Source organism: Podarcis vaucheri (genome assembly GCF_965113315.1).
Source record: "Podarcis vaucheri genome assembly, chromosome: 6".
Classification (NCBI taxonomy): Eukaryota; Metazoa; Chordata; class Lepidosauria; order Squamata; family Lacertidae; genus Podarcis; species Podarcis vaucheri.
The window spans coordinates 4,657,172-4,679,603 of record NC_138764.1 but is presented as its reverse complement, the minus strand read 5'-3'; the positions used below and the strand labels follow the sequence as shown (position 1 = coordinate 4,679,603).

General features: G+C 46.0%; 1 protein-coding gene across 6 annotated transcripts in view; it reads left to right on the top strand.

The window, feature by feature from the left end:
- The window catches only part of RGL1 (ral guanine nucleotide dissociation stimulator like 1), a 144,770-nt gene that overhangs the window by 104,196 nt on the left and 18,142 nt on the right, over positions 1-22,432 (top strand). For all 6 annotated transcript variants that reach the window (XM_082226651.1, XM_082226654.1, XM_082226653.1 and 3 more), the window contains 9 exons: positions 7,472-7,584; positions 10,734-10,949; positions 11,797-11,900; positions 12,668-12,752; positions 14,962-15,051; positions 16,054-16,140; positions 17,396-17,428; positions 18,205-18,326; positions 20,976-21,065. In XM_082226651.1, the coding sequence (XP_082082777.1) occupies positions 7,472-7,584; positions 10,734-10,949; positions 11,797-11,900; positions 12,668-12,752; positions 14,962-15,051; positions 16,054-16,140; positions 17,396-17,428; positions 18,205-18,326; positions 20,976-21,065 (940 nt within the window). The remainder of the gene's footprint in view (positions 1-7,471; positions 7,585-10,733; positions 10,950-11,796; positions 11,901-12,667; positions 12,753-14,961; positions 15,052-16,053; positions 16,141-17,395; positions 17,429-18,204; positions 18,327-20,975; positions 21,066-22,432) is intronic.

Here is a 22,432-nt window from a genome sequence, read left to right as displayed (position 1 = left end):
GCGGTCTGGTCTCTCACTTCGATGGGAATCTGCAACAGTACCCCAACTTTAGAGCAGATGTAATGTGTGCACTGCAACTGCTGAACAAAGACTTTAGAGATGAGCAAGAGAAAGTGGGATTCATCATGTCCCATTTGCATGGAGATGCTAAAGCATGGCTGCGCAATTTGTGGAGGGATAAGGATCCGGCGCTCCAAAATGCGGATGCCTTTATTAAAGCGATGGATGGGTGTTTTTTATCAAGCATTGACGTGGATCTTGCTCGGCAGCAGATACATGGACTGAAGCAAGGGAGGGCCAGCGTAAGGCAGTACCATGCCCGCTTTTTCGCTTTGGTCAGTGCCCTGGAATGGGACAGAGATTCGGCTCCTGTAAGAGACCTGTTTTGGGAGGGATTGCACAGCTCGGTTAAAGATGAAATTGCGAGGGGGGAGAGACCCCGGACCACGCAGGAGATCGTTCAGAGGGCGCTGGCGGTGGGGGTGCGGCTGGAAGAACGTCCGTGGAGCAGGGACGAAGGGCGTGGAGGGCGCGAACCAGCCAGGGGCTCCTCCTTCCTTCCCAGAGAAACAGCGCGTGCGCAATCCACGCCTCCGCCAGGAGGAGGGGTGGAACCTATGGAAGTTGGAAGTGCAAGGGCTCAGTCAGCAGCCAGAGCCCTAGCACCGGCAACAGTGAAAGTGAAGCCTCCTAGAGGGAACAGGAAGTGTTATATCTGCGATGATCCACAGCATATGGCGAAAGAGTGTCCCCGGAGGCTCCACAAGCACACTGCAGCCTCAGCAATGGTAACTGCAGCAACGCAGCAAGGAGAACCACAGCAGGGAAACGACGCTGTCTGGCTGGAGGAAGAGGCACTGGGGCCCAGCCAGACGTGTCAGTGAAGCAGTCCCCAGAGATTTTACAGCCCATGGACCCCCTCCCGCCCAAGCCAGTAGTGAGGCTCACCGCATCGCTCCAGCTGCCCAAGGGAATCACCATGGACGTGCCAATTACCATCGACTCAGGCAGCAATGCGGACTTTATAGGGCAGGACTTTGTCGACCGGCACGCCATACAGTTGCTGCCTGCCACGCTGCCCCTGCAGGTTGTCACGGTGGATGGCAGGGAGCTGCTAGGGGGGCAAGTGGTGAAGCAGACGCCACCAATGGTGATGCGACTTGGGAATCACAGGGAAATCATCAGCTTCAACGTCACTCAACTATCGGACACGCCCATTGTATTGGGCATGAGTTGGCTGGACAAGCACAGCCCGACGCTGGCTTGGTACCAGAGGCAGCTGACCTTCGGCTCTTCCTTTTGTGCTGAACACTGCGTCGTGCCCCGGCAGGAAGGAGAGGAAGAGGAGTCACAGCTGCAGCTAGGCACGCTGCAAGCGGTTCCCCACAAGTACGCAGAATTTTTGGAGGTTTTCTGCGAAAAGGAGGCAGACAGGCTACCCCCCCACAGACCATATGACTGCAAAATTGACCTGCTGCCGGGGGCGGCGCTGCCCAAAGGGAAGCTGTATTCCATGTCTGAGGACGAACTGCAGGAACTCAAAGAGTTCATAGATCATAATTTGGAGCGCGGTTTCATCCGGGAGTCCAAGGCAGCGGGGGGCAGTCCTGTATTCTTTGTTAAGAAGCGGGACACGCCCCCAAAAAGGCTTGTAGTGGACTATCGCATCTTAAACAGTGTGACCAAGCCATCGGACTTCCCCATGCCCCGAATCGACGACCTCCTCGCAAAGGTACGGAAGGGCAGCGTGTTCACCAAGTTGGACCTGCGAGGGGCGTACAACCTCATTCGCATGCGGGAAGGAGATGAGTGGAAGACAGCCATGTTCACGCCCCTGGGCACCTACGAATATAGAGTTATGCCTTTTGGATTGCAAAATGGCTCCCACGTGTTTCAAGCGTTCATGCATCACGTGTTGGCGGGGCTCCTCTACAAAACGTGCGTCTGTTTCTTGGATGACATCCTGATCTTTTCGGAATCGCAGCAGGAGCACGACAGGCACGTCAAGGAAGTGCTGAGCAGGCTACAGCAGCATAGGCTTTACGCCAAGCTGGAGAAGTGCCAGTTCGACGTGACGGAGGTGGATTTCCTGGGCTACAAGTTGTCTGACAAGGGGCTCGCCATGGACAGCGCCAAGGTTCGAGCAGTGTTGGATTGGAAAAGCCCACGCAACCGGAAGGAGGTCCAACGGTTTGTCGGCTTCGCGAACTTCTATCGCAAATTTATCAAAGGCTTTGCTATGCAGACGGCGGCCATCACGGACACGCTCAGCTCCAAGAAAAAGAAGTTCATCTGGACGGAGCAGGCGGAGCAGTCCTTTCAGGCACTCAAGCGGCTCTTCGCGTCGGAAGAGCAGCTGCTTCATGTCAACCCCAGCAGGCCGATGAGGGTGGAGACAGACGCCTCGGACAGAGCCGTGGGAGCAGTCCTGCTGCAGAAAGACCCGCAGGGGGTTTGGAGGCCGGGAGCGTTTTACTCCAGGAAGCTCAGCAAGTCCGAACAGAATTACACCATCTGGGACAGGGAGTTGCTGGCCATTCATGCAGCGTTCAAAGCGTGGAGGCACTTCCTGATCAGCGCCAAGCACATGGTGCAGGTCTGCACGGACCACAAAAATCTGGAGCACTGGCGCACGGCGCAGTTCCTGAACCAGAGGCAGATACGTTGGGCTGAGTTCTTTGCGAACTTCGACTTCCGAATAGAGTATGTCCCGGGGGACACCAACATCATGGCGGATGCTCTCTCCCGTAAGCCGCAGTATCTGGAGGAGGCAACGCCAGCGGCCGCCATGCACATCTTCGCACCAACAGTGTGGGCGTGCGCTGCGGCAACAGTTGACCTGGAGGCGGTGCGGCGAGCATTGCAGGATGACTCCTTCGCGCAAGCAAAGATGGCAGAGGTGCACAGGGGCACGGCAGCGACCGACGAGTTCCAGCTGCGAGATGGATTGCTCCTCCGTAAAGGGGCCATCTACGTGCCAGGAGACGAACTTCGCGCCAAGGTACTGCAGCAGCTGCACGACGCGCCCACTGCCGGGCACTTTGGCAAGGAGAAGACGGTGGAATTAGTCGCCAGAGACTTCTGGTGGCCCGGAATGAGAGGGGAAGTCGCGGACTACGTGGTGAGGTGTGACACCTGCCAGAGGGCCAAACCAGTGCACAAACCGCCGGCTGGACTGTTGGAACCGCTGCAAACTCCGTTCGAACCATGGGAGAGAGTGGCCCTGGACTTTGTCACGGATCTGCCCAGCTCGAGGGGCAAGACGGCCGTGCTGGTGGTGGTGGACTTGTTCTCCAAGATGGCACATTTCATTCCGTGTGCTAAGGTGGCCACGGCGGAACAAACCGCCAAACTGTTCATAGACCACGTGTTCAAGGTTCACGGTCTGCCGCGGTCTATTCTGTCCGACCGAGGGCGACAGTTCATCTCGAATTTCTGGCAGAAGCTGATGGGCTTCCTGAACGTCAAGATCAACCTGGCGTCGGCTAGACACCCGCAGACCAACGGGCAAGCGGAGCGGGTCAATGCCATCATGCAGCAGTACCTGAGATGTTATGCGAATCAACAGCCTGCGACGTGGGTGGATTACCTGCCTCTCGCCGAGTTCGCCTACAACAACACGAAGCACGTGTCCATGGGGGTCACGCCGTTCTTCGCCAACAACGGGAGGCACCCCAGAACCTTCCCGGGACTGGAAAGAATGGGGGAGGGGACGCTGCAGACAGCAGATGCGTTCGCGTCAGAGTTGCAGGAGGTCCACGATCAGCTGCGGCGGCACCTGGAGCTGGCCAAACACGCATACAAGGTACAAGCAGACAAACACAGAAGGGTTGGCGAAGAGATCCATGTGGGAGACTGGGTCTGGTTAGCAGCCCACGCAGTGCCGGCCAGGTCGTTGGCGAAGAAGAAACTAGGGCATAAGCAACTGGGGCCCTACCAAGTCGAAGAGCAGGTCAACCCGGTGGCTTTCAGGCTGGCGCTTCCGGAGGGTTCCAGGATGCATCCGGTGTTCCACAGATCGGTGCTCACTCCCTACAAGGCACCTCACAGATTTCAGGAACCAGGAACGGCACCAAGTCCACTCCGAGAGAGAACCGAGCAAGGGGGAGTGGCACAGGAGGAGCGCATCAACGAAGTCACAGAGATTTTGGACTCTAGATGGGGGGAAGAGGGGGTAGAATACTTTCTCGCCAAGGAGGGCACCCCGGCCAGTGCCAACAGCTGGGTGCCAGGCTACGCTCTAGACGAACCTCTGCTCAAAGAAGAGTTTCATGCCCTCTTCCCACACAGGCCCATGCCAGCAGACTTTTTCGACGACTGGCTTTTCACGCCCACGCTTTCAGCCAGCACGTTCCGGGGGTTCGACTCGGACAAGGAACCGACTCGCGACGCACGTTCCCCGGAGGGGTCACCCTCGGGATCTGCCTCAGAACCCTCGTATTGGTGGGACGATAGACCAGAGGAGCAGTGGCGCAGAAAGTGGCTGGAGGGTCCAGGACGAGTGACGCCCCCAGGAGGAAGCGAGGAAGAGACGGACATGGACGTTTTCGGGGACGACCCAGGTTTCGAGCACGGCGGCACAGAGATGGAAGCGGAGGTGACCGTCGTCGACGAGAGCAGGGAGGAAGAACCGGAAGACTTCAGATGGAGGCCTGCCACGGGAAGCGAACTGTACCCGACATTCGTCCCCCTGACACAGCAGCACCCAGCTCCCGCACCGGAAGGAGGGGAGGGGGGAAGAGGGGGCTTCGAGGGGGGGATGGATGTCAGGGGTTCAGGAGCAGAGGCAAGGGCAAGGGAGGAAACAGAGAGCGAGGAGGAGGAGGCAGAAGAAAAGATGAGTGATGACGATGACCCGAGATCTCCGAGTCTTTCCAGTGAATCAGAAGATTCACAGAAAGGAGCACCAGTGGCCAGGGCAAGGGGGGAGCCTAGGGGGACACCCCAGGAAGATAGAGCCAGAGGGGACTCAGAGGGGAGCAGTTGGAGATCGGGACCAGCGTCACCGCCAGAGAGCAGGGAAGAGGAAGGGGGCCAGGGATCAAGCGCTGGCAGCTCACAACAGGAGGGAGGGCACGAGTCAGGAGTGGCCACACCTCCATCAGGGAGCGAAGAAACGGTCAGACGGAAAGTGGAAAGTTGGGCGCGCGCGCCAAGTTCAAATGCACAGGAAAGTGACGCAGTAGGCAGCCCGGAGAGGGAGCCAGGTCCTAAAGCCCGGCGCAAGGAGACAGAAGGGTCCGGGGGGTCGGCGTCAGAAGAATCCAGGAAGGAAGAGACCCAGGGGGGCAGAGGGACCCAGAGAAGAACAGTCAGGCGGAAAAGGTGGAGCAGGGCTAGGATATTAAGTTGGTGCACAAGGGGCGGAGACTCAGACGGAGCTTCGCCGATCTAACCATAAGACGTAGAGTTGCACGCAGCAGCTTGAGAATGGAGACTGTAACTCAATAAAGACTTTTACTTAATGATCGCTGGCTAGCGTGATCCTCTGTGAGCTAGGATCGGGGAGAAACTCTGACATACACGTTTCTAAAATATTAGAAGATACTGTCAGCTTAGGCAGTCTATGCAACACAGGCCAGCTAATTCTTGGGGTGGAGGCCTTTCAAAATATTAGTTTTCCTTGAACAGCGGCCCCCAGTCTCTCGCCACATGATGTGCTGCTTCTGAAATTGAGGGGAGTTTCCCAAGCAGCTTGTGATGGGATGTGGGTGTAGATGGAGGGGGTGATGGTTAAAGCTATTCAAAGGAGGGAGGGGAGGAAGTTTTAAATTCCACTGGGTTTGGGCAAGTGTTGGGCCAAATAGCTTGCTTGATGCTGGCCATGGGCTCCAACAATTCTCATGGTTGGACCTTTTTAGGATCTTTCTTGCCTCTTGCCCTGGAACTTGAGGACTGGTACTTCAAGTAAGACATTCTGCACACTGACCCACCTGAACAAGGTTTACTCAACTCTGAGAGGTGAATGAAGCATAGAACCAACCGCGATGGAAATTGTTTGGAGACGGGGGGTGGGGGTGAGTGGGTTCTGTGAGAGGAGGTGGGGTGCTGAGGGATAGATGTTCCTACCCCACAAAAAAGAATTACACTAAGAGCCTTTTTGTCCTTTACCATTTTCACACATTTGCAGGTGTATTCTGCAACATGTCAGTGATACAATAATAGTGGATTAGTGATAGATTTATACCAAATCAACTACCATCATCCCTGACCACTGGTCCTGTTAGCTAGGGATGGTGGGAGTTGTAGTCCCAAAACATCTGGAGGGCTGAGTTTGCCTATGCCTGTACTGTACTAACCATCCACACATCATTCCGCTTTATTAGTTCTGCAATACATCTCATGGCTGTCTAGAAGGGCACTCTTGCACTGTACTGCAACAAAAAATGGGACAAAAATAACCTTGGAACATTTGTAGTATAAAAAAGACTTACAGCGTTATTATAAATGCCTTTCACTTGTTTCAGACTTTTAAAATGTTGTGTTTTAAAGTGTTGTGACCTGTTCTTAGGACCTTAGGGTGGGTAAATTAATAATAATAGTAATATCGGTTGAAAGAAGAGTGGGATCAAAATGTGAGAAATAAATAACATAATCAGTTCCTATAGTTAACCTCTTCTGAAATATATGGCTTAGAGGCAAGGATTTACTGAATCTCCACCCTCTTTGAAATGATTTTTTTCCTATAGTTAACCTCTTCTGAAATATATGGCTTAGAGGCAAGGATTTACTGAATCTCCACCCTCTTTGAAATGATTTTTGGACTTAACAGAAGAAAGTCTGTTTTCTTCTGGCCCAAGTCCATTTTAGTAAGATAATGTGTCCTTAGTGCAGGAGATTCCTAGCCCTTCTGTCACAATCTTCTATCTGCCCTTCTGATGTTCAGGCTCCCCATGAGATTCTCCTGCTTCAACATAAGGTGGAGGTCATCATTATTATTTTGTAGCATGCTGTGTGAAACGGCTCAGGGCTATGCTGGGGATATAAGAGGCTATGTTTGGTTCACTTTTTACAGAGGACCAATACAATCCACATTCCCAAATGCATTTACAAATTAGAACATAAATCCCAGTTGGACTGTGGCCTTCTCTCAATTTTGCAGTGCACCTTTTGATGTGCAGGAAAGTGTTCACAAAAAATATATTTTACATTGAAAATGTGTATTTTCCAGAAAGAAGCCTGGAAAAATGAGTATTTTATGTAAAAGTGCATACAAATCAAACTGTGAACAATTTAACTGTGGACTTTTCATGCATTCTTTCCAAATATCATTAAAGCAGAATCCTTTTCCTACAATTGGTTCTGGACTTTTCTTTCCCATTCTCTCTTTCAGTTATTGGAACCTTATGCTTGCTTTTTGTCTCCGTATATACTCAGCGTAACAGGGTCCCAGCTTCCTCTGGGCCTCCATAAAAGAGGTTTAGTAGGTGCTGTTTTGCTGTATCTCACAGTATTATTATATTCTGGACAGATGGGATTCATGACACCTTTGCCCTTGAAGAAAAAATGGAGATGAGTGGATCAGAAGAGTTTTCTTCTTTCCCAGAAGACCTTGTGGCAGAGCAGCTAACCTACATGGATGCTGTAAGTATAGCATATGCTTCAGAACGTGATTCTGAAATGTGTGCTGTGGAGAAGGCACAAATTCCTGCTGGACTCATCCCAGGCTACACTCTTAGATCAGGAAGGAGACGGTTCCTAATCTGTTCCCACAACTTGGGACAGTTGTGCTTTCTCATTGTGTTGTCTTGTGTTGGTGGGTGGGACCCAATAAGGTCAATTCCTCAATCATCAAAGGCTTTTACCACCTGGTGGTTCCTTTTCTTGTAGCCTTTGACCCCTTAGACCTAATTGCAAGCACTGGCCATTTTCCTTCCCTCTTTGGACTGAAGACAATTCTGAGCCCTCCACTTGCTTACTAAAATGCAGGTAGAATTGGTCCTTAGTGAACCTGACCTCATAGGGAAGTGGGCTGTTAGATTACTTCCAGTTACATGTCTGCCATGTTGTTTTGTGTGTGCTGAGATGGCTTTATTGTTTGCAATTGTCAGAGCCTAAACAACTTTGGCCTCCAAATTATCCTCAGGGTCCTCTGTGAGTTTTGTTGGTGAATACTCTCCGAATGTCTGACTATTATTTGGTACATTTAAAAAAAATGCTCAACAACAGCATTAGACATTCAAATTTTTTTGCAGTAGCAGTCAACACCTGTCAGGGTCCATCAGGACAAGTGCAATTGGCATGCTATAGGTAAATTTCAATGTCAAATTTTGATTCCAGTCTCCAGATATCTATCTTCTATATTAAAATTTCAACATAAAAAAAATCTAACTTTCTATAACTGAAAATATGCAGGGAGTCAATTTTATTTCTTTATTTCTTTGCAAAAATTCATTTTTGTTCTATTTTTCTAGTTAAATGGTAAAGCAAGTATTGTAAATGGGATAGTTTAGCTGGTAGAGTATGAGATTCTTAATCTCACAGATTGTAGGTACAAGCCTCACGTTGGGCAAAAGAGTCCTGAATTTCAGAGGGTTGGACTAGATGACCCTCGTGGTCTCTTCCAACTCTTCCAAGTCTATGATTCTATGACTTTGTGATATTCATCTTGCATCGTGTTCATAGACATAAAGTTGTACTAGGTTACTGGCAGTGGAGGGCATTAGTCCACTACCCCCCCCCCATCCTCAGTCTGCCCTCAGCCAGCCCCTGACAGCCTGCCTTCTCCCTTGCAGCCACTCCAGGGGCACCGGCACTGGCTGCCATATTCCTCCTCCTTGGTCTCAGTGCTTCCATCGTAGCACTTAGCTGGGAGGAGAATAGGGACAAAATGAGCACATTGGCTCTGGCTACGCCTTTGGTGGCCTTCCTGACTTCTGCCCTGCCAACTGCAATGGACACCAGCTCCTGTGGGTTACAAGTTGCCCATGAACTGGAAGCAAAAAAGTACAGTGGTACCTCGGGTTAAGTACTTAATTCGTTCCGGAGGTCCGTACTTAACCTCCAACTGTTCTTAACCTGAAGCACCACTTTAGCTAATGGGGCCTCCTGCTGCTGCCGCGCCGCCGGAGCACAATTTCTGTTCTTATCCTGAAGCAAAGTTCTTAACCTGAAGCACTCTTTTTGGGTTAGTGGAGTCTGTAACCTGAAGCGTATGTAACTTGAAGCGTATGTAACCCGAGGAACCACTGTAATCGAAATAGCTGCAAAATACCGTATTGGCCCAGGTATAAGCTGCACCCGAATACAAGCTGCTCCCTTAAAATTCTGCAGGCACTCACACCCGTTTTACCGTATGTCTGTTTCAGCAGCAATACCATAAAAGCCAATTTTTGTGAGGTTGCTAATTTAAACCGCACTTTAACTTTTCACAGTTGGAATGGGGAAGGGTGTCTTACATTTGGGCCAATACGGTAATACAGGTATGCCACAGCATATTAACAGATGATAGCTAAATTCAAACATAATATAAAACCATAGTTTGAGCTTCCAAAGCAGCAGACCACAATTTAGAGCTGTTTGTCACCTGGAAATAGATGTTTGCTTCCATCCTGTTGTACTTCTGACTAATGAATGGGCCCTCAATAGATGACCTAATTCTACTCATGTATGGCCAATTGAAAGCATCAAAATGTTTATGAAGGCAGACTGGTAGAAGTCTGGTCTGGTTATGCAGGTTCGAAATATTTATCTGATTCCATACCAAAGCAATTTGGCCATCCACTTCTCAGTGCTGGTGGACGGAATGAAAATGGTACATGGAATTCCAGCTGTCGAACTATTGTTTAATTGATATCAGATAGGACCCAGCTTGGCATTTAGATTCCAGATTTACTTTTTGGAATGTTTAGAAAATGTAGCTTGTTTCCCTGATAATGGAGTAATTCAGACAAAAATGGCTGAGAAAAAATAAAAATAAGACTGAATGTGGCAAACCAAACTGATTTCCCCACTGCTAAAGAGTCAAACTTCTTTCTAAACTGAACAGTGTCTTATCTCTCCATTAGTGGGAAATGCTGCTCCAAACAAAGGTTTGGGTGTATACATAATTCCTGGAATTGCATAATTGAACCCCCATTGTCACTTTGCCATGGCAGAAAAGCTGTTTAAAGCCAGGGAGGTGAACCTCTTTCAGCCACAGTGCTACTACATTCTATTGTGTGCAACATTTTTTGTGTGGAGACACATGGTGGTGATGGGTGGAACCAGATGCAAAAAGTGGGTGGAGCAGTGGATGTGATGCTTTCCTACTGTCAAGAGGGTGTGTCAAGAGTGTTTGTCAGGAATAAATCACACAGAGTGAAGTCATTTATTAGAAGAAACAAGGTCAACTCAAGAACACCAGAGTCTTCTCTGTAGGTCTTGCCCCTATGAGGCAGCCTTCCCACAGCTGCCTAAATATGCTCCTCCCGCAGGTCCTTCCCAAGCAACCTGAGACTAGCCAACGCACCTGTCCCTGCTCCTCCCTCTTCATACCTCATCTGGTCCTGGGAGACCAGGGGGGAGGGGAGCTTGTTGCCGCAGGATGGGGAGACCCCCTGGCTTCTTCACCAGCCTGACTCCTCTCTGCCTCTTGGCCTCCCTCCTCTCCTGCCTCTGCCTTTGATTCTGGACTTCTCTCTGCCACAGCCTCGCCCTGCTCACTAAACCCTGTGTTCAGCTTTGCAGATGTGCATTTCAGTGGGGATTATGAATAATATTGTGCTGATAATGTGTATTTTGTGTTGTTGTAGAAACTGTTTAAAAGAGTGGTGCCCCATCACTGCTTGGGCTGCATCTGGTCTCAGAGGGACAAGAAAGAGAACAAGCACTTGGCCCCCACCATCAGAGCCACCATTGCCCAGTTCAATTCGGTGACCAAATGTGTTGTCAGGACCATCTTGAATGGAAAAGAGTTGAAAACACAACAGCGAGCCAAGATCATAGAGAAATGGATCAATATTGCACATGTAAATATGCATTTTGTACAAACTGTCTCCCTGGGAAACGAAAATAATCTGTCTTCATTATGGGAAACATCAGTGCCATGGATCTTTTGCTTTAATATTTTCATTAATGCTAAGCAAATGTTTTGTTTTGTTTTGTTCTTCTACTCTAGGTTAGCTTCAGAAGTTGTAGTAGTAGTAGTAATAGTAGTTAATAATCACATTTCTGTTTGTCCATCCTTTCCCTGTTCATCAAAGGCATCCCATATGGTTACCCCATGCCATCCCAAAGCCACCACCTAAGTCTATATGGCGAGACTATAAATGGCAGTATGCTAGCCATCAAGGGAAGTACGCTGAATTAGCATTTGTCAGCCAAATTGGCTTTTTGGGTAGCTTTTTGGGTTCCATGCTTTTCCATGCCCAGAAACTTCTATTTAATGATGAAGAGTGTTGTGTGACTTAAAAGTAACACGAAAGCCTCCACAGGAAACAGTGATGTGAATATGTTTTTGAATAAATGCTCTTTAGTTCTCTTCAGCTTGGTCATAGAGGCCCACTTTTACTAATCTTATAACTGGAAGAGCTGGAAACTATTAAACTGAATCAACACCATTGCCACACACACACCAAAAGTTAAAAGTGAAGAAAACAAGAACAAGGTGCCAAAATCTACATTAAAGCTTATTTTTAGATGCTGGAAAGGGCTAGGGAGACACACTCTCTCTCCTTAAAGTGCTCAATATTTGTTCAGGTGGTTTTAGCAGTAAGAATTTACAGCAGCTGCCATACCCTAAAACAGGAAATCACCCATCGGTGTGTAATAATTGATATTTAACCCTCTTCTGTTTCTTAACCACCTCTTCTGCAGGAATGTAGGATCCTGAAGAATTTTTCCTCCTTGAGGGCCATTGTTTCAGCACTACAATCGAATTCCATCTATCGGTTAAAGAAGAGCTGGGCATGTGTTGCAAAGTAAGACTTTCCCACCTCTTCTTTGCAATGGAGAGCAACCTTGTTAATTGTTGTTGATCTTGCTGCTCCAGTGTGCGGGTCTCATGCCCAGTTCCTCCACAGTTGATTAGAGGGTCCAGGAGGAGGCGGCAGGGTGTGAGAGGCAAAGTTGGCCAATAGCCTCAAGAACAGTCAACCTAATTATGCAGATTACTGAAAATGCCTAGCCTAGAAATCTCTATAGGGAGAATATTGCCCGCTCCAGGCTGGCTAGTTAGGACAAGGAAGCTCCCTTGCATAATGTGGTCGGTTTCCTGCAGTTCCTTCCCCTGACCAGAGTTGGGAGATGGTGGCATACAAGCTGAACCCCGATCTGACATCCCTCCAGTCCCCAGATTGAGAAAGGGAATAGGCAAGACCTTCAAATATCTGTGGCTGGTACCTGTAAGTTTTCCCCTGTGGTCACATAGCAGCTGTAACAGTTGAGGATCTTCATCAGGAAAAGTTCATGGAGAGCAGGATTAACCCACACACCCTTCACACAACAGTGTGCTATGAATTGGAGCCCATCCCCAGTGGGTGCTATTACAAACTTTTAAGAAAACAGGAGACAATCTGTGGTCACAAATCTTTCACAGCCATCTCCTTTTGTGTTCCAAGTCCAGCCATGGGCTCACGTTCTGACAAGACAACAGTAACACCACTGTCTAATCTCAACATGTTTAGCTTTTAATTTGTTTTGGGATATCTGAAAACCTCAGTTTTCAATCAGTTTCTTTTCTGCACAGGGACAGGATGTTGATGTTTGAGGAACTGTCAGAAATTTTCTCGGATCACGACAACTATTTGACAAGCCGGGAGTTGCTAATGCGGGTGAGAAGTAGTGGATATCTCAGTGGTGCATTAAAACACTGCTTTTTAAAACCTTGTGAGCACTGCTCTCAGCTCCCCCCCCCCCCTGCTAAAATGTACAAATGTGATTGGCTCCACTTGGATCAAAATGGAGCCAGACCTCTGATATTTACCATCATAAAGGTCAGAGAGTGGCTGTTAATCTGTGACCATGGGGAAAGCCAACACCAAAATCTGAAATGTGACTGATTTGGGATAACGAATCCCTTAAAGGGGATCGTCTGAGTTTTCTATTCTATTCGACTGAGAAGGGATGGAAGATATTGACAAGCACCCAGAAACCATGGAAAGCCAGTGGAATATTCAGAGATATGTACCATAGGAAAACTCGTTATGGATGTGTAAACTAATGCTTGGAAGCGTTAGAGAGCTATTTTATGAATATGCTTTTTCTTTTAATATCAGAAACCTGTTGGAAAGACAGTAATCAATTAGATGGATGGGAAATCTATGGAGAAAAAGCTGCATTGGCAGAAGTGTTAATCTACGTGTCAACGAGAGTATTGAGTACAATAAATTAAAAACTTTAGGAGGAACAAAACTAATTGCAAAATCACTGTGTCTAGAAATACCTATTCAAATAAGAAATTGAGTACTTAAAACATGCACACATACACAGCCCAAGCTCTGAGAACAATTTTGAGCTTGATGTGGAGGCAGAATGGGAAAATATTAACTAGGTAAATGTGCATTCAGATCATGGCAAAGAGACAGCTTTTTTTGATATGATAATTATACCTTGCAACAGTTAGCTATAGAGCTTATAATAGAAGTGGCGACCCATAAATTAATATTGAGTTGTGCCCAGAATCTGGAAATGTTAAGTGTCACCAGAATGCTTGGAAATAGTGATCATAGTACTCTGAAATTCAGTTTATAATGAATAGAAAATTGCCCAGGAAGGCCAGCAAAGTTTCATTTAATTTCAGTGGAAGGAAATTCACAAAAATGAGAGGCTTCATTAAAATAAAGTTGAAGGAGAGAGAGAGTTGGACTAGATGACCCTCAGGGTCCCTTCCAACGCCACAATACTAGGATTCTATGACATGTTTGTAAGTTATTTAAACTTTAATTTATACCATGGATTAGAGAAGGTGTGGACCCATCCAAAGGATAACAACATAGTTAAATAATAGTGTGAAGGAAGCCATAAAAATTGTGGTGTGCGGTGAATTCAGATGAATCATGAAACAAAATGGGGCATTTTTTAAGGGGTTCTGGGCTTGTTCAAGGCACCCTGAACTAAAGCAGGGGCCTGAAGCACTTTGGATGTTAACTGGATATTAAATTGGATGTTTAAAAAATGCTACAGACAAGGATCTGCTAAAAGCAAAACTAATGTATGCAAGCTTATCATATAATGAAAACTGGGTGAGTTAGAAGAGCTCCATTGTGAATGAAGTAGAGAAGCTAAATGAATTATTTGCTCCAATATCCATTGTGGGAGATGTTGGAGAAAGACCCACATCTGAACCTTTGTTTTCAGGGAGGGCATCTGAGAAGCAGTGTCATGTTGCTGACCCCTGCAATTGCACATCAAAGCAGCCTAGGGGACAATGGCAATAGGTTAATCAGCCTGTGCCAGAAGTTCAAAAAGTGTTGTGAAATATGGCTTCCATTCATACAGTTATTGGGAAAGTGCTCTCCAGGGCTGCAGTTGCTGGAATGTAAAAGCAAGCATTTTCATTTCCTGACTGTCTCCTTGTTAGTCAGCAGACCAGAGATATTAGTCATCATATCCCAGTGCAAGTGTACAAGAAAACTGGTGCTTTTTCTTAATACAGCATTATATAATAGGGGAGATGTTTATTAGAACATATTTTAAAGTAAGTTAGGAACAAGATGTTTAAGAAGAGAGAAAATGTTAAGTGTTTAGAAGTGAGAAAGTTGTAGTCCAGATGTGTTTGACTTGGAGAAGATGGGGGATTGGCAGGACTCATGAACTGGCCTATAAATATTTTGCAAACAAGCTTATGGCATTTTGGAACATTTTCCTTCAGAATGCCAGGAAACAAAGATTTTAGAACCTCTTTCTTTCCCTTTTTTCCAGCAGGAAGCAATGTTTTCTGGACTTGAGAGAACAGTACATAAGTTTGCAATTGGTGTGAGAAATGTTTGCAAGCCTGTTTAGTAGCCTCTTTCGTTACTTGCCCTTCTTTTCAAACTACAGGAAGGAACGTCTAAATTTGCAAATTTGGACAGCAGCGTGAAAGAGAACCAGAAGAGAACTCAGAGGAGGCTTCAACTGCAGAAAGATATGGTGAGCCTTCTCCCTTTCATTTTCTCTATGAGATAATCATAATATTAAGAAATTAAGATTTAGAGCAAAAGGTGCTCTTTTCTGAAGAATATAAAAATAGAGTGATTGCAAAAACAATCTTGGAAATCTCCTAGTCCTGATGCGAATATAATGGTTTGGGTTTAGATGAAATTGAAAAACCAGTGTTTTCATTTCATGAATGAGCCTTCCCAGTCCTTGGGCTCACATGCATTCTGTCCTGTTTCTTCCTCTTCCATGCCTGGGAGAAGATTGAAACCTCCTGCTTTTAAACCACAGCTCCCTGTGACATCAGCACTCAGGGAAATGTGGTTGATATAATATGCAATTTGAGAGCAAGCCAGGATCGGAAACCATCCTCTTGGGAAACAAGTCAGAACTAGTATTTTGTTTAAAACAAATAAATTAAGATAAGCCTCAAAAGTTAAAACATATACTCTGGGACCAAGATTATTTTATAGTACAGGACATTTAAAATCTGATGTGGGAGGAGGCATTGATCACAGTCAGCTTATGTTGAAATGACACCAGACACGATTTGGAAACCCAGCTCTTGCCTTTTAAGTCTTCAGGCAGTTGGTATTTTGCTGTATTGCAGAGGTTCTCAACCTATAATCTGTGCAACCTTGGGTTCCTGCAAAGCTTATCAGGTGATCTTCATGAAAAGATGTAGAATGGTTGACAAGCTTCTTTGGAATAGAGCTTTTCAACCACTCTACGCCAGTCATTACCCCGGCCATTGGCTGGAGCTGTTGGGAGTTGGAGTCCAACAGTATCTGAATGGCCATAGATTCCCCACTGCTGTCTTGGGTAGAAGTAAAGGGAAAAGCTTGTAATGTGCAGCCACGTTCTAAGAGGGCAAGAAGGTTCCATTGAGGTTCCTACGAGGTCCTTGAAGGGCTTGGAATTGGACCCACAAACCAATTGGTAGCTGTTGAGGCTGAGGAAAGATGAGTGACTTGTTTCTGCTGTCATCCTGTGCAGGGTGTAATGCAAGGCACTGTTCCTTATCTTGGTACTTTTCTGACTGACCTGACAATGCTTGACACAGCTCTTCAGGACTACGTGGAGGTAGGTTACACAACAGACCCACGAGCCTGCTTTCTGAACGTGATCAGTAGCCATTCCTAATAGCTGTGTGGGTTTCATTATAACAATCACGGGGGGGAGGGGGGAAGAGATATGCCAGAAGCAGAGGCAAGTGGAATCTTTATTAGGAAATAAATGGAGATCGCTATCAAATGGAATTTAAAGTGGGGAGTTCTCCCAACTATACTCTACATCAAAAATGTAGTAGTTTGTTTTCAAAACAGGTGGGAAGGAATATGGGTGTCCTGGATTATATGTAAATTACTTAGTTGGAATACTCTTGTGAAATATTATTCTGAAAGCTGAGTTCTTCTGAAATCTACAGAATAATAGTATCCACATTAAGGTAGAAATACTCAGGAGCCAATTCACATGGATAATTGTCCTCACCTGAACATTGCGGGCTGTGGGATTCCACCTGGAATCCTGCAGCCAGTCTCCATTCATATGAAGGCGGTGTTTGTGAGAACCAGCATCTCCACACAGAGCACGGCGGCCCAACTATTCCTACCAAGTGGGCTGCAATAGCACTTCAGTCCAGAACCCGTAGGTCGCACACTGCCATGTCATGTGAGGGTGCAGTGGAGTGAGCCCCACATTTAATGGCTCCTCCCCAGACCGCATGCTGCCTCCCCAAAGCCTACTAAGGAGGCACCAGGCTTTGGGAAGGAGGTGTGATGCTCTGGCAGGATCGTCTCCCACCTCCTTCCCAAAGCTGGGAAAGCACTAATTAGGCTTTGGGAAGAAGGAGGGAGGACTCCGGGACCCTGTCACAGCCCTCATGCTTTGGGAAGGCAGAGCAAGGGCTGTGTGGGTTAAATGGTGGGCCTCCTGTTGAACCGCCCTGACATAGGGGCTTTACCAGTAGTGTAATGGAGGGAGGATGCAGCTCCAGGACTTTTCTTCAGAGCAGGGACTATGATATTGTCCACAGAACCACCAGATTAGCTGAGGCTCAAGCGACTGAAGGAGGTGATGACAAGCCTTTCAGTTGGTGGCAGATTGGAGTAGCCAGTATGGTGCCCTCTTCCTGCAGCCCCAGGGATGATGGGAGTTGTAGTCCAACCATATCTGGAGGGCTTGAAAGATTAGTTCTTTTGAAAAGCAAGGAAAAGCTGTGACCCTATAACAAAATACATTTGAAAGCAGCTATTTTACTGTTAAAAACTGTATTAAATTGAGAGCATATAGACAAATGGATTTTGAAACTAATCCTTCCTCTCTCTGTTTCTTGCAGGGAGGGCTAATCAATTTTGAAAAGAGAAGGCGGGTAAGTTTGCTTTTTCTTTACTGTGTTCCCTGGCTGATCTGCCCCTCATCCTCTTTTTGGCTTCAGAGGCAGGCAGGAGGTGACACAACTAGATAAACTTGCAAATGGAACTGCAAGGCAGCCTTCAGGGGACATCAGGCACAGCTGGGAAACTTCCTCTTAATCCAAACCTTTGAAAGCAATTGAGTGCTTCCCTACCCCCCCCCCTTCTGTTCTGATTAGTTACACAAAGAAAAATCTTTTCAGATGCTTCCTATAAATTAAGTTTTGCTGTGTTAGGAAGACATCACCGAAGATATTCAGGGCACGCGTAACATTAAAAAAGCCAAAAACAGTATTTGGAGGGTGCGTGTGTGTTCCAATGCTTAAAGTGGATTTTGGATTATTGTATTTAAATTAGTTTTGGCTCTCTGCTTGCACCTCGCTTCTGCCCCTGCTTGGAGCTAAGGATCATCCCTCTTGCTTTGTAGCTCCAGTGTTGGGGGGAAGCCCTGGAGGAAGCTTGTATTGCTTGCCAGAGCCCGGCTGACCTCTGGTAAAACCCCACATACACTGTGCAGCCCGGAGTGCTCCCTTAGGTCCATTCATTTTGTTGAAGCAGCAGAGTTTGGGCACCTTTCAAAACCAGGCTGCATGCTCTTGCAGGTGAATCTGTGTCGTGCCATCTTTAACTTCTCTGATTGTCGTGTAGTTTTCTGCCACTCTGGTCTGTTAGCAACTCTGTGTTTAACTTTGTTCCCTTATTAATAGTCTAATTATTTTATTTCCTTTTTCAGGAGTTTGAAGTGATTGCTCAGATTAAGCTCTTACAATCTTCCTGCAATAGTTATTGCATGACTTCAGACAGAAAATTCATTCAGTGGTTCAAGAAACAGCGGCATTTAACAGAGGAAGAAAGGTGAGGTGAAACATTTCTGTATGGTAGATTCCTCTCCCCATCCATCTCTCTCGTGTGTGTGTGTGTGTGTGTGTGTGTGTGTGTGTGTGTGTGTGGTGTTCCCATCCATCATAAAAGATAGTAGAACAAATATATGTTTGTAAAACACTGGTGAAAGTACATGGCAATGTAAGATCTTGGAAATGTGCATACATGGTACTTGTCTCGCTCTGGTATTCATATATTTCTAAGGGACGCAGGTGGCGCTATGATCTAACCCACTGAGCCTCTTGGGCTTGCTGATTGGAAGGTCGGCAGTTCAAATCCCCGTGACGGGATGAGCTCCCATTGCTTTGCCCCAGTTCCTGCCAACCTTCAGTTTGAAAGCATGCCTGTGCAAGTAGACAAATAGGTACCACTGTGGCAGGAAAGTAAACGGTGTTTCCATGCGCTCTGGTTTCCATTATGGTGTTCCGTTGCACCAGAAGCAGTTTAAGTCATGCTGGCCACATGACCCGGAAAGCTGTCTCCCTTGGCCTGAAAGCGAGATGAGCGCCGTAACCCCATAGTGCAATGGGACTTAACCGTCCAGGGGTCTTTTACCTTTACATTTTTTACCTTATATTGGTAAGAGGAGTGTACTTGTACTCCCACTTCACCAAGTGGAAATGTTCCAGGGGTAGCACTACTGGGCTTAGTCTGGATGAAAGAGCACTAGAGCCTTATAGTGGCTTTGTAATTTGTTTTATTTGCAAGCAAACAAACAAAACGTATTCAAAGTAGTGATGGAGGACGATTTTGTTCACTCTGCATTTTAAAGTGAACTAGCCATATTCATACCTCCCAGACCAATACACAGATCAGATTGTAGTCTAAATAGATAGATAGATAGATAGATAGATAGATAGATAGATAGATAGATAGATGATAGATAGATAGATAGATAGATAGATAGATAGATAGATAGATAGTCCAGTAGCACCTTAGAGACCAACTTAGTTTGTTCCAGGTATGAGCTTTTGTGTGCATGCGCACTTCTTCAGATACACTGAAACAGAAGTCACCAGACCCTTGTATAACAGTCGCCAAGAGGTTTACCATACCCATTGAGTCAATCCCCCATCTCCTACTTCCTTTCTGAGAAAACCCCCACCCCACCCTCCCACTATATGTAAGGGTCTGGTGACTTCTGTTTCAGTGTATCATGCACATGAAAGTTTACACCAAGAACGACTTAGTTGGTCTCTAAGGTGCTACTGGACAATTTTTTAATTTATTTCTTTTATTTATTTCGACTGCTTCAGACCAACATGGCTCCCTACCTGAATCTAGATCAGATTGTAATTATTGTTGGATGTTACAATACAGTTCTCAGCTCAAAGAATATGACACTTGAAATTGTTGTTCTTTATAAGAACTAAATCATATTTTAGGATAAATGCATACACTGAAATAAAATAGTATTTAAATAATAATTTTCTTACAGATTTTTAAAAAATCAGATTGATGCAAAAATGGGATGGAACACACTTATCAATGAACATATGCAAAATATGCTATGGACTGGAAGTAAGAATGATCCAGCCATCTGTAATTGGAAACCAGTAGATTCTTCTGCATCAGGCAACAAAGCTGCTCATATTGCACTAGTTTATTAGAGATAAACTTATGCAGCTGCTGCAAGGCTGCGCTTCCACCTCTTTCTCCATCTGCTGTGAATGTGGCTCCAAACCTTTTCTGCTCCTCCCTCTGGTTTGGAGTAGTGTTACCATCTAAAGGGTAGATTCTAAGCCATCAGGACACATTAACATTCCTTTGTTAATTCTGAAATGGCTCACTAAAGTAAAATCTGTAGTTTTTTACTATTAGCCAACAGTCATCTGAGCCAAGGATGGTCAGCCAGCACCTATGACAACTTATAACCCATGTATAACATGTGGCTTAGCTACTGTGGAGACTACCTTTTCTTCTTATTACTCCCTGTGTTCCTTTTAGCTTTGCTCACATGTAGTTTTCCTTTCCTCCCCTTTTGTGCCATTTTTTAAAATTTAGATTGTGAGCCTACAAGTAGGGACTTGTTTACTTTTATCTGTGTATGGTACAGTATCTAGTAAGTTTTAGATACTATTTTATAAACTCATCCAATAATGTCTGTGGTGTGCAAGGGAACCCAGACTGGTCCTGATCTCTTCCTGATACCTGCCTGTGCTCATTCACATGTTATCTTGATCAGCTACATAGCTGCTCCCACTCTGCCCTGGTCACATTGATATCTGCTCCCCATGGGGTTATGATGGATCACATGGTTACATACCACCCTGGCTAACTTTTAACTTAGACCCCAGAGAACGTGTCCTATTTTGTTTAATGAAGTGCATAATAAAAGGAATTACTGTGCAGCAAAAAATGCAACTCAGTATTTATGCCATTTGCCTTAAGTAATTTTAATAAGAGTAATTGTTTTGTTTTTGTTTTTATTATGTAATTTGTGTTTTTATCTTGCATTTTTATGCTGTAATCCATCCTGAGATCTATGGATGAAGGGCAGTATACAAATTTATTAAATAATAATCATGCATAGCAAAAACGTTGCTTTGATTCAGGTACTTTATTTCACATTTAGCAAGATTTTAATGTAGTCCTAACTCCAAAGTGACCTCCATTTTGCAGCTATGCCCTCTCCTGCGAGGTGGAGGCAGCTGTTGACACAACGACCACATCACCAAAACCTCGGAAGAGCATGGTGAAGCGGCTTAGCCTGTGAGTACGGCCTGAGGGCGTTGGTGTGGGCTTGGGCGAACAGCACTATGAATACCCCCCTCACCTCCAGAGAGGAGCTCACTCACACCTTCCTTTGGCCTGGTGTGATGTGGCAGCTAAGCCAAGGTTTGGTTTCTGGGATCATGGCTAAGCTCCCTCCTCCTTAACCACAGCCTGTAGCCAAAGAACAAAGCTTGTGCATCTGTGCTAAACTATGGTTAGCTTATAGAATCATGCAAGTTACTCACATTTACTTAATTCCATTTAAAAAACAAGCCTTCACCCATGCGTCTGAGGCGAGGAAGGACCTGCATTTAAAAAAAAATTCAAAACCAAGGCCATCATGCACCAGCACATTAAAATCCCACCGCTTTAAGCCAGTGTTTAACTTTCCCTTCACATAAGGGGGCTTTAAAAAATAGAACTGGAACATCAATTCATTGAATTAAGGGATCAAAAATGTCCCCCAGCTACCGTATTTTTCGCTCTATAAGACGCACCAGACCGTAAGACGCACCTAGTTTTTCGAGGAGGAAAACAAGAAAAAAAAAATCTGAATTTCAGAAGCCAGAACAGCAAGAGGGATCGCTGTGCAGTGAAAGCAGCAATCCCTCTTGCTGTTCTGGCTTCTGGGATAGCTGTGCAGCCTGCATTCGCTCCATAAGACGCACACACATTTCCCCTTACTTTTTAGGAGGGAAAAAGTGAGTCTCATAGAGCAAAAAATACGGTAACCAGGAATTTCCCTTACCTGTGCTGCACCTTGCTGCAATATGCAGCTTTAATTGAGCATTGTAATTGATTAATCATCTCAAATGATGGTGGTGATGATGTGACTAAAATGTCTTTGCTGAAACAACAGCCTTCCCTAAAGGTGCATAACTGTAGCTGGCTTGTGTTCTCACTTGATTGATCCAAGAGGCAATGTTCTAATGCACAAAATTTGCTTGAAGAAGAGGAAACCTTGAGTTAAAAACATTTTGGGAATCTTGGCGTTTTGAGGCCCAGTTGTGTAAACACCCACAGAAGTCTTTTGCCATTTTCTCAGTGAACATATGACATGCTTTGTGACTCACCAAGCCTCCCACAGCCCTTCAGGGGCTCAATAAAACTCCTGTTTTCTACCTGCTGGGAACTGCAGAGATGGTTGTCAAGGCTTCTTGGCAAGGCACCATGTAGCTGGCAGGGCTAGACTGCATTTTGCCCGGTAGGCCATAAGTTGTTATTTCTTTTACAAAAATGGTTTTAACAAATGAAGAATAAACTGAAAATGCATAGTGCCTATGTTTAATTACGGGAGGCGAGGAAAATAGCCACTTTTACAGATTTTCTCTGTTTGGTGAAGAGTCTGGGATTTAGCTTATTCT